The sequence below is a fragment of the Xenopus tropicalis genome, chromosome 9 (assembly GCF_000004195.4).
Source record: "Xenopus tropicalis strain Nigerian chromosome 9, UCB_Xtro_10.0, whole genome shotgun sequence".
In the NCBI taxonomy this organism is placed as follows: Eukaryota; Metazoa; Chordata; class Amphibia; order Anura; family Pipidae; genus Xenopus; species Xenopus tropicalis.
The window spans coordinates 73,275,168-73,291,038 of NC_030685.2; the positions used below are offsets into that span (position 1 = coordinate 73,275,168).

Consider the following 15,871-nt stretch of genomic DNA (forward strand, 5'->3'; position numbering starts at 1 on the left):
CATAAGACCAGTAAAACCAAGAGTTCAATGTTGAGCCATCCCTTGGATTACAAGGGGCCTTTGCACTGTGGTCAGCCTTGAGCTGGTGCAGTCATTACATTTACATGTAATAAGATATATAATAAAGGGAATTTTTTTAGCCATACACAGGCTAATGGGCTTAACTCTGTTGAAGCCTATCTTTCAAGACACCCTGTTATGAATGTTTAGCATCAGATAAATTATCGGAGATAAACTTATACTTATTCTCTTGAAGATATGTTCTGCCTAGGCAGCGCTTACTGCTTGCCTTTTGCTATGTTCCTTTGACAAAATATTCCACTTGGCAGCATCCCTGCAAATGATAAGCAGCAGATTCTCACAATATAAATTCCAGCCCTGCTAGGGCCAGTTTAATGGCTCTTCAAGATACAGACATTAGTGTTTATAATCCTTGATGGAGATATTAATGGCCTCACGAGGCACGTGGTGCATATTTTCAAATATGGGTACAAGTGCTCTTGACTTGCAGGGAAGCTACCATTTGGATATGGACACAATACAGAGATACAATTAAGCATCAACGTGGACCAGTACCCTATAGCAACCCTCCAGCAAGCACTCAGATGCAAAAATCTTATTGAGTTGCAAGGGGGGGGGGGGTACATGGTTGGAGCAAAACAGACATGTAACAGATACAAGAACAGAAATAATGAACAGAACAATAGAAAAAAAACTTTTATGTATTGATCACTGTAGATCAAGTCATATACAGTAAACAGTATTTATGCTCTCATTTAAAGAAGAAAGCAAAGGCGGTATGGAAGTGACACCTACAGTATAACTACAGCTCAGGGCCACATGTAGGAGCTACTCCGCTGCTGCTCCCACACCAGGAGACCACCAGGGAACCTCTGCTGCCTGCACAGATTTTATGGGCTGCTGAGATATATCTGTATGCATACACTAGATGCAACATTTGATTCACTGCATTGATTTCAATGATGCGTCACTTAGTATTGGCTTAGGCTTCCCACTATGATGCACCCATGTTCACCCAATTCTAGGATATTTTACAAAAGAACATGTAGGTAAATTTATTTTACTTTAAGGTCTTGTTTGTAACTTTGTCACTTGTTGGAAATATAATGGGCACATTTGGTGTAGTCAGGGCTACTGCCATTTTGTATGTTGCTCATCACTACTATAGAAAACAATATAGGTAGTCATGACATGAATGACACCTCTCTGATATCATCACGGAGAATGCCTGAAATATTGGATAATTTTTTCTTGTGAGTATAATAACATAAAACAAGCTATTAGCAGCTATAGATCACGTAGTGTTTTGATCACTGCTGCTGAGTATCACAAACAAAAATGCACGGTCAGCTCCCAATGGTGGCAGTGAGAAGTAAGGAGGATATGTCCCGTACTGCAAAGGTGCGCGGGTAAATTTTTGAGAACTAGCTGAGGGCACTCACAAGGCTTTTCATTGCCATCAATGGAAGGTAACCAGTAGTCATCCTTGGTGGTTTGATCACTACTAATCGGTAGTGACAAAACACCTTGTGTGCCAAAGCTCTAAACATAAGCCTAAGCTGCATTATTTAGGGATGAACAAGAAATAGAGATAAGAGACAAATCTGTATGTAAGGGAGTGCAATATTAGTGTTTGTGTGGGCAGCAGAGCATGCCATCTCCTGGGGGAAGCTAGCCAACAAACGTATACTGTCATTCTTACCAAACCTCAAGTGAAAAAATCTGTGATTTTTTCAGTATCTCAGCAGAAATGGAATAATGGATATCTCAAGGGACAATTTCAGCTTCAGTGCAAAAATAAGAGTGGGTGACTTCTATGAAGCCAGAGATGGACCACAGGTATCCACTTCTAAATTCTATAGTCCAAACGGCGCTAGCACCACTGCTGCTGCTACTAAGTCACGTTTCTTACAAATCTGACTTATTATTGGCTTTCAGTTTTCATTCTTTTACTATTTAAATAAAGTAGTAAATTAAAAGAAAATTATATATATAGAAATTGTGATAAAAGAGCTTTATTATCACAATTTGGTTATATGTGTTTAGTAGTAGTACTGTGTGGTTTTGTGTCATTTTTGTTTTCGTGCTGCTACTAAGTTATGTTTTGCTGGCTCATTTTTGGCTTACGCTCATTATTTTCACGCCATTAAAATGTTTTTTAATTAGTAGAAATTGTGATAAAAGAGCTGTATTATCACAATATAGTTAGACTGTACTGTACTGTAGATTTGTGTTGTTCTGTGACTGAATGTTTTGTGTCTGTGTATCTATGTTTAATAGAGTGCTGTCATATTGTTAATATTAATATTATTATGTCAGATACCTTGTTTCATGTACCTATATTGTAATTATTTGACTTAAAATCTGAATGGTGATCCGCTTGGTAACATGATGCAGGTTCGTCTTAGATTTAGCGGAGAGGCTGAAGGAGAGCTCTGGACACCGGATCCTCTGAACTTTTAAATGTGGTGTAAAATAAATGTTGTATTTATAGAGCCCTTATGTGTGAATGAACACCATGCATCACAGTCAAGGAAACGATCCATTACAAAGAGCTAAGTAATTAGATAAAAGTGCAAATTCCTTAATGACCCAACAAACTCTGCAGAATATGCCATCATTTTACACAAGCTCAGACCTGATGTGACCCAAGTCAGTGCTGTCTTGTATAAAAAAGGGCATTTACTCAAGGGATGAAAACATAATTTTGCCCCTTTATAGGTCCCTGGTAAGGCCTCACCTTGAGTATGGGGGGCAGTTTTGGGCTCCAGTCCTTAAGAAGGATATTAATGAGCTGGAGAGAGTGCAGAGACTGCAACTAAACTGGTAAAGGGGATGGAAGGGTTAAACTATGAGGTGAGACTGTCGAGGTTGGGGTTATTTTCTCTGGAAAAGAGGCGCTTGCGAGGGGACATGATTACTCTGTACAAGTACATTAGAGGGGATTATAGTCAGATAGGGGTGTTCTTTTCCCATAAAAACGATCAACGCACCAGAGGCCCCCCCTTTAGATTAGAGGAACGGAGCTTCCATTGGAAGCAGCGTAGGGGGTTCCTCACGGTGAGGGCAGTGAGGTTGTGGAATGCCCTTCCTAGAGATGTGGTAATGGCAGATTCTGTTAATGCCTTTAAGAGGGATCGGATGAGTTCTTGAACAAACAGAATATCCAAGGCTATTGTGGTACTAATATCTACAGTTAGTATTAGGGGTTGTATATATTGTTTATGTATATGATAGTATAGATTGGTAGGTGTGGGTTGTGGGTACTGGGTTTACTTGGAAGGGTTGAACTTGATGGACTCTGGTCTTTTTTCAACCCTATGTAACTAAGTGGGACAGATTCAGACGGAGATGCCATGAAAAAGTGCTGTGAAAATCAGTGTTAGATCCCGTGGCAGTCAGCGCCAGCGCTTACATGGCATTTTTCAAGTTAACACCTTTTAATCAAGAATTTTACACCCCACTACAAATACGCCAAAAATGAATTACATGACTATATCGCCGTGCATGATTTTACCCAGCGTTCCATGGCGTAAAGTGTCCTTTATTTCAAGGTGTTATTTAGAATCATCTTTATAACTATGCCCCTACGTGTGTTTAAATGAAAATAAACGTGATGTGTTACAGGCATAGCCATATGACTGTATGTGGCTGCAGGGTTCTTACCTTCCCTAGCACATAGCTATGTATTGTACAGTTCAGCGCTGTCAGATGGAGATTACCCAGATGCAGCACCACAGACTGTTCTGGAATACTGGAAATAAACTGAGCAGCTGAATTCTGATACATTCCATTCTAGCATTTGGGGCAACTTCAGCCTGAGATCTGAAATTTTTTCTATCAAGCCCATAGTTGATAATATTTGGGGACCATAGGGGGTCACTTACAACATGCAAGGCAGGGCCCAAAGTGCAAAAATTGGGCACAACCTGTATGTTATTGCTCACTAAATAAATTGCTGCAGATGTCTGAATCCTATGAATACAGAGCTTACTGTCCCCTAATTTGGGAATCATTTAGATGAAGAAGTCAGGGAGCAGCAGCAGAGAGTGTCTGCAATACAGCCCAGTACTTACCCGCTGCCCCCTGAATGAGCACTAAAGGGGTGTGCTTTTTCACCCCTTAGTTCTCTGCACTACTGTGCAGGGTCATAGTAAATGCCACTATTGTGTTACTTGGGTTTAGGCACTATAGGCAAAATAAATACTGTATTTTCTTATATCCAGCCTATATTTATACTCCCAGCCTAAGGAGAGCAAGGGGCATGTCCAGGGCATAACATGGTGTGCCAGCTGGGAGCTTGACATCTCTGAACCTCTCTGATTGGCTGGTGAATGTAAAAGAGGTAGACTAACCGTGGGCTTTCTATATATTGCTGGACTGCAACTCCCAGAACAGCCCAGCATATTATCAAGGGGCATACTGTATTCCTGTAGTATCAGATATGGATTCTTGAAGCACCTAAACATCACTGTGACTACCACTCTGCTGCTTGATTAAAAGGCAGGGCCAAAACCAGGGGAAAGCAGACAAGGCACATGGTTTTTTTTCTATATTAGTGCACCTCCTTAGTTCCAGGCCTGAAAGTACATTATTGCAGAAGTATCCCTGTGTCCTATTAATATTGCATATATTTGTCAAAAAGTCAAAATTCCTTTTCATCCCACATTTGACTTTAAAATGACTACATTAAAAGGTAAGGCCAGCTGGGAGCAGGGTGAGCACTGGAATCCTATCACTTCCTACCAGAATAGCTCCGCCTAGTGGTGACAACCCAGCTTCTTGCTGAATGAATGCTTAGCTAAGAGTGACATCTTGAGGGACTGCATTACAGAAAAGAAATATCCTTTTTCCCTCTTGGCATCATAGCATTGCATTGGGGGCAGCTGAGGAAGGCATAGGGGGCATAAACCTTTTGCAAACCTTTCAGAATACTTTTCTCAGCTCTCCAGGTAAAGTAGAAACCCAAACTTAATGACGCTGTATGTTGAGAGTTACTGTTCACTAATACCTGGAGGGCCCTAGGTTATATATCTATATGATCATTCCCCCCTTAGCTGCTGCCCCCAGCCTTTCTATACTACCTTGCATCTACATGGATTAGATTGCTGAACAGAGCTTTCAGTGCCTAGCACACCCATCACTGGCCCCCAATTAGCTGCACAGAAAAATGATATTTAAGAACAAAAGTCAGCTCTCCCATGTTATTTTTCTCTTAGCAATTGGAGGTCTGTTAATTAGTACGGGGGAACGAGTGAAACCGAGATGCAGCACCAATTAATAACTGTATGGTGTTTGTCCTTGGGCCTTTCATGGCATCAGAGGTAATGAGTACTTTTATGGTAACTACATAACATTGTGTGACCTTGGCAGATATAAACACAATAAAAAATAATCCCTTTGGTGACACAAATCACTTTGGGCCCTATTGTCTTGTGCAGGTCTGTAACTGACAGATAAGGGGCAGTATATTTATGTATTCCCATACTGAATATACAAAAGAGTGTTTTTTACTGTAAATGGTTTGCCCCATTGACTCTACTGTGACCTGTACAGAAATGTAATCAGAGACATTGGCTCAGGTTGTAATGGTGATATTGGCATTACCGTCATAAAACATGGCTTGTTAGTTATAAATGTGGTCTTACCAAAGTCAGGCAAGCTGATACAATGGTCCTTTATTCTATAGCCAAGTGTGACAGCAGCCTGAGTATATACAGTATTTGTGGTTCCAAGTATTAGTGGGAGCTGGCATATGGCTTGTTTCAGCCTACATATTTATGGCGGTATGTAATAAAAAGCACTAAGTTTGCCCAGGAGCAGTAACCCCATAGCAACCAATCAGCAGGTAGAACCTTTAAAAGGAATGATCTGTACTAGTATGTTCTAATGGAGGAATATGATTACAACCTCTAATTACATATCCATGGGCGCAGAGTGGGAATATTTGGCCCTTGTGTGGGTGATGTTAGGAGAACTGAAGTTATTGATGTATATGATGTTTAAAGCACTATGGAACATGTCAGCACTATATAAATAAAGAATAATAATAATATTGTGAATCCGACAGGCAAATTACTATTGATAAAGCTACTAAAATCATATGTTTTTATCCCAAAATGTGTCAAGAATGAACCTATCTTTGTTTCCCTGTTTGAAGGGAATGCAGTGGTATCTTCTGAAAGAGGAAGAAATAGTGCCACGGATCCGGGCCATGGAAGGGCGCCGAGGCCGGCCTCCCAACCCCGAGAAGCAGCTGGCTAGGGAGGAATCAAGGATGAGACGAAGGAAAGGTCGCCCCCCTAATGTAGGAAGTGCCGACTTTACTGTCAATGATGATGCCAAGTTGTTAAGGAAACTGCAGGCACAAGGTTGGTTGAACGCATGTAATTGTGCGTATACTCTCATGTAAAATGATGCAAATGTTCCTACTGAATTCAAGGTGCCTGTCTAGTTATCAAAGAATAGAAAAGGTATTTAAGTCTTATTAGGCAGTGTACTTGTAGGCCCATGCCCAGGGTCACATACTAAAGCTAAAGCTGCCCACACATGGTTGAACAATAGTAGTTTTGGTCCAAAGGGCCCAACCATAGTTCCTTGGGATCAGCATCCATTGCTCACAGCTCGAAATCCTGGTGATAGGGGTTACACCTCCTTTATACTTAAATCAGCTAAATGATTTGACCATTAAGGTATCTAGCCAAATTATGCATATCAAATTAGATTATGCGTAACCAATGAAAGTCACAATATTTTTCCCAGGTCTAGTAACCAATAACAACCAACCAAATGTTTGTTTTCAAACAGCTGACCACTAAATGTTACCTGCTAATTACTATGGGTTTCTATCCTCTCTCTCAAGTACATGCTCACCAGTAATATAGTGTACTGTCACATTTCCATTGATATTGAGTACCCTATTGGCTAAAGCTGTTATAATGCTGGTAGAGGACTCACAAGTTATGTATACAAAGATCTATTTAGACAAAAAAGCATCAGCATTAAAAAGTATCAATATTTCATGTTTTTTAGTCTGTATAAGTGGAGGATTATCCTTTACCTGAATTTACCTTACTGAATTATCATCCACTGATATTTCTATAGGCATTTTGAGCTATTCTCACACCAAATAGACAAGTTTTACCAAATAATCTACTTGGTGGCAACAAGAACTCGCCATTCCATTTACCTCCCCCCTTTTCCTCCATTGCAGAAATCGCCCGACAAGCTGCACAAATAAAGCTTCTCCGCAAGCTACAAAGGCAGGAACAGGCTCGCGCCGCCAAGGAGGCGAAGAAACAGCAAGGTACGCTAATAGCTGGCTCTACATGGGGCTGCAGAGTGCCAGGGAAGGAGCGAATAGCTAAATATTCTGTTCTTGTGGTTCCAGCTATCATGGCTGCGGAGGAGAAGAGGAAGCAGAAGGAGCAAATCAAGATCCTGAAACAACAGGTAGACTTTGTGCTTTAGAGCCACCATTTTGGCTTAGATATGTTTCTTTTTGCTCTTGTTCCTGCTGCTATTGGGGGAACCATAACCAGAAGAGCAAATAAGCTGCCTTTATTCTAGCTGTCCTGTCACCTTCTTGGTGTTCCTTAGGTGTTCGGAGTTATACACAGTAAGCTGTGTAAAGGGTGCAACAACAAAGGAAGTTTACAGCAGGGCATTTGGTCGCCCATTGCTAGAGACAGGACCTTAGGCAACAAAAGGCCCATGGTCAAAAATGTAAATTAAATATTATTACCATATGGTATTGTATTATAGTTTTACATTTCCATGATTAGAGGGCTGTGGTGCTGTGGCACAGGCTAGGTGGGAGCATGGGCGTCCACAGAAGGGGGCAAGAGGGGGCACTTGCCCCCCCCTGGAAAAGTAGCAAAAAAAACCTTACTTTCTGCACTGTCTCCTCAAGCCCGTTTTTGCTGTGCTCCGATTGGATCTTTCTTCTTGTGGATTCTCCAATCAGAGCACAGCTTCCTTGACAGACAGTAAAATTGACCAATCAGAGCACAGATGCACACAGGGATCGGGAGATTTTGCAAACTGGAAACAAATGAAGACTGAAAAGAAGAATCTGCAGCTGTAACTTTACCTGAGAACCAACTCTCAACTTTTGCTGCAGATTTCATCCCACAGGCACTATACACAGGTACTATACACAGGCACTATACCCAGGCACTATACACAGGTACTATACACAGGCACTATACACAGGTACTATACCCAGGTACTATACCCAGGTACTATACCCAGGTACTATACCCAGGCACTATACCCAGGCACTATACCCAGGCACTATACCCAGGCACTATACCCAGGCACTATACCCAGGCACTATACCCAGGTACTATACACAGGCACTATACACAGGTACTATACCCAGGCACTATACCCAGGTACTATACCCAGGTACTATACACAGGCACTATACACAGGTACTATACACAGGTACTATACCCAGGTACTATACCCAGGCACTATACCCAGGCACTATACCCAGGTACTATACACAGGCACTATACACAGGTACTATACACAGGTACTATACCCAGGTACTATACACAGGCACTATACACAGGTACTATACCCAGGTACTATACACAGGCCTCTGTTCTGCCTCTATACAGATTTCAAATGGGGGCCAAAAATATTGCTCTGTGAGGCTACAATTTTATTATTATTATAATTTTGTATTACTTATTTTTCCAAGTAGGCCCCTTAACTATTCATATTCCCATCTCTTGTTTAAACCACTACCTGGTTGCTAGGGTAAATAAGACCCTAGCAACCAGATAGCTGCTGAAATACCAAATGGAGAGCTGCTGAACAAAAAGCTAAATAACTGAAAAACCATTAAAAATAAAAGTGAATTTGAATGCGAACTAGCCCTGATCACAAACACAAATGTTTGCAGATCCCCTCACAGAAATGCGCGTATAAATACTTTAACATACTAAACATTTTAGGGTAAAAACAAAAAAGCGCCCCCCCGCACTTTTGTACAGTATCCCTGGGAGTCAGTGGGAACGGCAAGAGGTAGTTGGGAGGTTAACTTTTTACGCCAGCAGCGAATCCACTAAGTGTCACATTAGCTGTAGGTCAGTCTGTGTATGGGCCATCTTTAGCCTCCCCTAGTATCATCCTGCAAAAAAAATATATATATTTATATATATATATATATATATATATATATTTGTCTGTTGCAGGATGATACTAGCTTACTTGCCCCCCCTTGGAAAATTTTCTGCGGACGCCCATGGGTGGGAGGTTACTATCACATGGTACATGAGCAGAGGAAATTGGCCAAGGAAATAGTATGCAGTTAATACTGGGCCCAGTGCACCTGTTGGTTCTGGCAAATGCCAGAGGGGCTGCTGTAAAATCCCGTAGACTGTCACTATTTATTGGTTTATTGGGCTTTTGGGGGGCTGTTTGGGCCTCTGTGCACTTGAAATGCCAGGGCCTATTATAAATACCAGTTCAGGTCCAGAGATGTGACTCCAAGGGCATAAATACAGAGGTAGCAGACCGGTGTTGGGGGCATGTGTGTAAGAAGCCCAATAAGGTTCTAATTAATGAGCAATTACAATATATTGGTAGAATAGGTCAACTTACCAATGTTTTGGGACACTAAATTGAATTTGCTGTGGGACCCAGTAACATCTAGTTATGCCACTGGGTGACTCTGAGCCAAGCACCCTGGTTAGGCCCTCTGCGATAGGTGCGTGCCACTGTGCTGTTATGGGGATGTCTCTAAGAGCAGCCAGTTTTCATCTTTGGTCTTGTGCATTTTCCCAGACACTAGTGGCATGTTGGAGACAGTGGCACTCATACAACTGCAGTCTGGTCACAACAATAGAATGGTCCTTTGTTGGATATTCTGCAGATTTCTAGCATATTTAAACAATGTCTGTTCCCTCTCTAGCAAGGAAATAATGAACTTTTGTTTTCTCATAAGGAAAAAATAAAAAGAATTGAGCAAGTAAGAATGGAAAAAGAACTTCGTGCCCAACAAATCCTAGAGGTAATGCACCTACTGAGCTTTCCTATATAGGGGCTGCTATAGGGCTATGTGGTGCAGTATTTCACTGCATGTGCTGCTGCAACCTTTGCTGTTTCTATATTGCCCTTTGTATGCCTGTAATGTGGTTTCATAATGTGTACTAACCCGCAAAGATGGGGTTAATAAAAGTTGCAGCTGAAGTATATGACCAATCATTAATGTATAATCCTAAATGTGCCAACTTGTTTAAATTGATCAGACTGATAGCTCTTATCAGGTTAAAGGGGATGTAAACCTTCCATAACAGTCTTGCTTCACCCAAATGTTGCTGGACTATAACTCCCAGTATATTCCAACATATTATCAAGTAGGGGTACGTCTAAAGCAACTGGACTTGCTGAGTAATCTGGAGAACGTTCACTTCAGCAAAAAAGTCCATTATGACTGTACCACTACTAGATAATGTATATCATGACCTGGATAAATAAAGCATAATCAAGGGTTAAAAGATGCTGGGGGCTGTAAACCAACAACATTGGGAATAGGTTTTTTATAAGCAATGCTGTTTGATGCAACCTTTCTCAGTTCTCCAGGACCAGCGGCCGTCCCAATGCAAGAAGATCTTCCAATGAGAATTCTTCCTTATCTGTGCACAGCCGACTCCTTCTTCTTTGTTGATCATCACTGGAGATATTAAATGAATTCTTTTTTTTTTTTTAGCTGAACACCTTTGCCTTTCTGATGTCAGATAACAGTGTTATATCAAGCCAAATTTGCACTGTAGATAACAGCAAGATGACTGATGTGCTGGTAGGGAGGATTCTCATTGGAGCATCCTATTGCATCTCTAATGAAGCTTGGGAGGGAATGGAAGGTTTCCGTCTCCCTTAAAATGTCCCCTGGGCCTCAACAAGTGTCCACCCCCAAAATTTATAAACATGAGAACATGTAGCCCATAGCAGATATTTAGCCTTACTTTGATAGACCAGGGACTTGTTGGTGAGGAACATCTTCCTAATCTAACCTTTCTATATGCAGTAGGTTCTTTTGGAGAAGACATTGCTTACGTGCCTATTGCCCTGGGTACACAGTTTTGTATTCTGAGCCACAGATATTGCATATTTATCCTAATGCTTTCATCTGGATGATTTTAACGGGTCCTTATGAAGGTCCCTAGCCCTCTTATGGCTAACTGTACAGCTGCTGAACACAAATGATGTACTTGAAAGGAAGACTGGGGGATTAGCATGCTGTCGGAATTCTGCTCTAATGTGCACTGTCTTGTATTATACTGTCACCCAGAAACGCATGCAGCTTTCTCTCTGAATCTGATAACAACCTCTTCAGATGGTAGTTGTGTTCTTGCATGACCTTGAGACCTGTTTTGCATGCACAGGCTAAAAAGAAAAAGAAGGAAGAAGCAGCAATTGCCAAAATTATGGAGGCCGAGAAACGAACAAAGGTTAGTTTAGATAACCCGCCTTGGTTCCTATTCCGATCGTGTCCGTATGTACGCAAATGTGTTGTGGCTGCTAGAAATAGACACTAACACAAGCTTATTGGTTAATAAAACTCCCCAGTAGGCAGCTAAAATCCAATCACATGTAAGAGGATGCTCCATTGCCAGTCCTACCTAGTAGCACTACATCAGACATCTTGCTGTTATCTAACATAGGGTGCAACATTGCCTTCGTGCTGTTACAGTGTCATCAAACATCAGAAGGGTGAACATATTGCTACTATGGTGCTTTGTACCAAAGAAATATCTTTAATTCCTACCTTGATGATCATATCATAAAAGAATAGGGTGCAGGGTTCTAACTGGAGGATCCTCTTGCATTAAGTGGGCCAATGACCCAGGAAGGCTTGTGTAGAAATATTTTTAATGCAGTATGTGAGTGTATTTATTTTATACATGTTTATTACAATTGGGTGCCTCCATGACACCAGTGCCTGAACTAGGGATGCATCAAATCCAGGATTCTTCCAAGATTCAGCCTTTTTCAGCAGGATTCGGATTCAGCCAAATCCCAAGTGCTTAGCCGAACGGAAACCTAATGCTTAAGATCATGTTATTTTTCGTCAAATGAACATGGAATTTAAACATTTTTAACCACATGCGCAAATTTGGATTCAGTTCAGTGTTTGGGCGAATCTAAGAATAGTGAATTTGGTGCATCCCCGGGCTGAACAGTTCCAAAGATACAGTAGGTAGTAGGTGTATGTGTAAAATACCAGCCAAAGCTGGGGCCGGTATGAGAAATTTACCAGAAACATACTGGCTGGCAAATTTGTAATAACTAGTCCTCCTTCCCCAGCATGTCCCTGACCTGCCCCAAATCCCATCCCTATCTGCCCTAAATGCCCTCTCCAAGCTTTACTCACAAAACGTCCCTCCAATACTGATCCTAATGGCATGGCTCTGCCCCACTTGCGTCATTTCCCTACCACTTGCATCACCAACTCGCCCCCTCACAGACTTGCAACCCTATGTACAGGCTTTCTTATTTATTAAAGGGGAAGTTTACCCTTTTTATATATACAATAGAGCCCTTCCAATCACAATATCTGCTAGATTTATTTATTTTATTTATTTATGGTTATTGCTGCCCTAGATTGTTGATCATATGTGATTGTTTTATTCTCCTGGCTTAAAGGTTACTTTTTATCCATTCTATCTCCCAGGCAAAGGAAATGAGACGGCAGCAGGCAGTGCTACTGAAACACCAGGTCTGTACATTGTCATTACTACGTCTCTGTATTGTTTCATTCTTTTTATAATGTTGCTGTGAGCAATGGGATGGGTGTTGTGCCTTCACCCCAAAAAGCGGGGGGGGGGGGGGGGCCACAACCACAAACTTGAAAATAAACCTAAATCAGTGTCCCTCGTGTAGCGCTCAAGCTGTTGTTCAACTACAACTTTACATTGCAGTTAAATAAGAGCTGCTGCACTGCATGCTGGGAACCCCTTTTGTCAATATTTACAATATATGATAAGTGGATTTTTTGCATTGGAATATGTAGCTATATCATTTTCTGGCCAAGCTCAAAGGCCTGAGCCTGAGGCCAATCCCAGACCTGGCCATGGCAACCCTTCTTGGCACACAAAGAGTTAGGCTGTATGAACTATGCAATGTCTTGCCTACATATTATTGCTTTGCTTTGGTATTTTGGGGTCTTCTGGGGATTTATCTTCTTGCAAAGTAGTTTTGTGATCTGTATTCATTTCTGTTTCATAATGATGTGCCAACTCTTTCTGCCAGGAGTTGGAGAGGCATAGACTAGATATGGTATGGGTATGTTTCTTTTCGTACATCTAACACCGCATCGTGATTTGGTTGTGATATGGTTCCCATAGCACTCCATACAGTGTAGCACTGGCTGTTGTGATATCACGTACTCCTGCATGGCTTAACAGCACAGTGCATTGCATACATCTGCTGCCTTGTCTCACCCCCTTACTGATCAGATTGCCGTGTTTCCAGTATTATTACTAAACAGGAAATATCCCTAAAACCAATGGGGAGCAGCCATGGGGGCCATCAAGTCAACTACAAATCCCAGAAGCTGCACCTACCTTTAAAGGAGAACTTAAGCTTATTATAAAGTAGGGGAGAAATACTGCACATTATGTTTTGGGCTTCTGTACCAGCCCAAGGCAACCGCAGCCCTGTAGCAGAGAAGATCTGTGCCTCAGATAATGGCCCCAGTAGCCCCCTAGTGTTAAACTTTACCACCCAGTGTTTAACGTACAGACTTCTCATTCGATTTATTGGCTGCTCTTCCCCTAAAAAATACATACTTTATTGTTATTCTAAATCTGATGGGATATTCATTGTTAAGTATTAATTACATGCAATTCTCCATAAAATCAGTGAGCAGTTCTCTTTATGCAGTGCATCCAAGGACAGTCAATCCCCTTCCACCCATGCATGTGTATAAGCCATGAAACCGCTCTGATCTTCCCTCAGTCCATAGTCAGTAAACGTCATGTCTAAACATATCTACCAACAAAGGCCCTACATAATTGGCTTGCCCAAGATTATTTCAGCGGCTTCCAAAAAGCAGATGTAAGTGAGTTGACCTGTTGCAGCCAACGTTCCTGCTCTGTGCCCTGCTAGCGAGCTTCTGTAAAGCTTCACAACGTGACTGACCATGAGTACTACACTGTCTCCATTACTCATTGCTCTATTTTGTCGCTTTCGACTGTGTCCCCGCTTTCTAAACCTCAACTAAAACATGCGCAAACTTGACCTTTACGTGTATTTTAGCCTTCGCTGTGACTAGTGTCAGTGCTGAATCTGCAACTCTTGGCTTCCCGTTCACCAAACGCACTGTGTTTTATGTTGTTGGTTTTTTGTTTCGTTCTTTCGTGAATGCGGTCGAGCTGCGTCTGATTATGTTTGTTCTAATAGGAACGAGAGAGGAGGCGGCAACATGTCATGCTGCTGAAAGCTGTGGAAGCCAGAAAAAAGGCTGAAGTAAGTTCTGCAACATCATCAGCAGACGTAATACCTCTCATTTCTTGTAGACCCTGTGTTTAAAGGAAAACTATACCCCCGAATGAATACTTAACCAACAGATAGTTTATATTATATTAAGTGACCTATTAAAGAATCTCGCCAAACTGGAATATATATATCAGTAAATATTGCCCTTTTTACATCCTTTCCCTTGAGCCGCCATTTAGTGATGGGCTGTGTGCTCCCTCAGAGATCAGCTGACAGGAAATAATGCAGCTCTAACTGTAACAGGAAGTAGTGTGGGTGGAAAAGGCAGAACATATGAGCTTGTTTATGCAATATATTTTTAGAGAACCTACATTGTTTGGGGGTATAGTTTTCCTTTAAATAAAATCTTGTGTGGTCAGTTTTAAAATACTAAATTATGAGTGCATATAAAAGGTTTATGTGTGTTCCATTTGTAGTAAATGCCGGTGTCAAGACTAGTATGTGTGAGTATGAGTCTTAGAGGGAATTCTGCTAATAGGTTATAATGAAACTGCACTTTCAGGCCCAATATATACTCCCATGCCCAATATACAGTATACTCCCATGCCCAATATATACTCCCATGCCCAATATATACTCCCATGCCCAATATATACTCCCATGCCCAATATATACTCCCATGCCCAAGATGTGTTGAGTTCAGCTGTAGTAGCAGACTGCATTTGTAACCATCGCTACCAGATCCATCTGTATAATTCAGAGTTAGATTTAGAGGGGAATCTTACAAATGCAGAGTAAGGCTGGGGCCTCAACTTGGAACAGGACATGAAAATGCTCTTTCTGTCTCAGTGACTTCTTTGTATAATTCTTTAGGTGCAAGTGTACTTTGTCTTTTAATAATGGCCATTTGGGAACCCTGGAGCGACCAGCACCTTCAAGGTGTCAGTAGCTCCAAGATTCCCCAGCATGAGTAGATGCACATGGGCATGATTTGCAACAGGAGGCGGGAGCAGCTTTGGATGCAAGTACCTTTAATAATTGGGACCAGTCTTTGAGTCCATCTTTGTGTGACCGCTACTGCCCAAGGAGTCCTTAGATTTTCTAATTGGCAGCCATTTTGTTAACCTCAAGAGGAGTGCCCTTATCTACTCAAGTAACGACTGTATATTTTAAATATTGTCAAAGGAAAGGGAACGTTTAAAGCAAGAAAAACAGGACGAGAAAAGATTAAATAAAGAACGTAAGCTCGAACAACGGAGGCTAGAGCTGGAGCTGGCAAAGGAGCTAAAGAAGCCAACGGAAGATATGTGTCTTGCAGACCACAAGGTATTCAAAAACATGTACCTGTATATTTATCACCAAATATATAAATAACAGCATTACTCACTGCTATTTT

At 41.4% G+C, this 15,871-nt stretch overlaps 1 protein-coding gene across 20 annotated transcripts in view; it reads left to right on the plus strand.

Moving 5' to 3' along the window:
* Positions 1-15,871, plus strand: part of baz2b (bromodomain adjacent to zinc finger domain 2B) — a 157,598-nt gene that overhangs the window by 122,659 nt on the left and 19,068 nt on the right. For 5 of the 20 annotated variants that reach the window (XM_012971060.2, XM_012971071.3, XM_012971062.3 and 2 more), the window contains 10 exons: positions 1,759-1,860; positions 6,182-6,392; positions 7,235-7,327; positions 7,412-7,473; positions 9,980-10,045; positions 11,421-11,486; positions 12,710-12,754; positions 13,288-13,320; positions 14,440-14,505; positions 15,661-15,801. In XM_012971060.2, coding sequence (XP_012826514.1) covers positions 1,759-1,860; positions 6,182-6,392; positions 7,235-7,327; positions 7,412-7,473; positions 9,980-10,045; positions 11,421-11,486; positions 12,710-12,754; positions 13,288-13,320; positions 14,440-14,505; positions 15,661-15,801 — 885 coding nt within the window. The remainder of the gene's footprint in view (positions 1-1,758; positions 1,861-6,181; positions 6,393-7,234; positions 7,328-7,411; positions 7,474-9,979; positions 10,046-11,420; positions 11,487-12,709; positions 12,755-13,287; positions 13,321-14,439; positions 14,506-15,660; positions 15,802-15,871) is intronic. The other 15 variants (XM_012971069.3, XM_012971072.2, XM_012971070.3 and 12 more) reach the window with 8 other exon arrangements.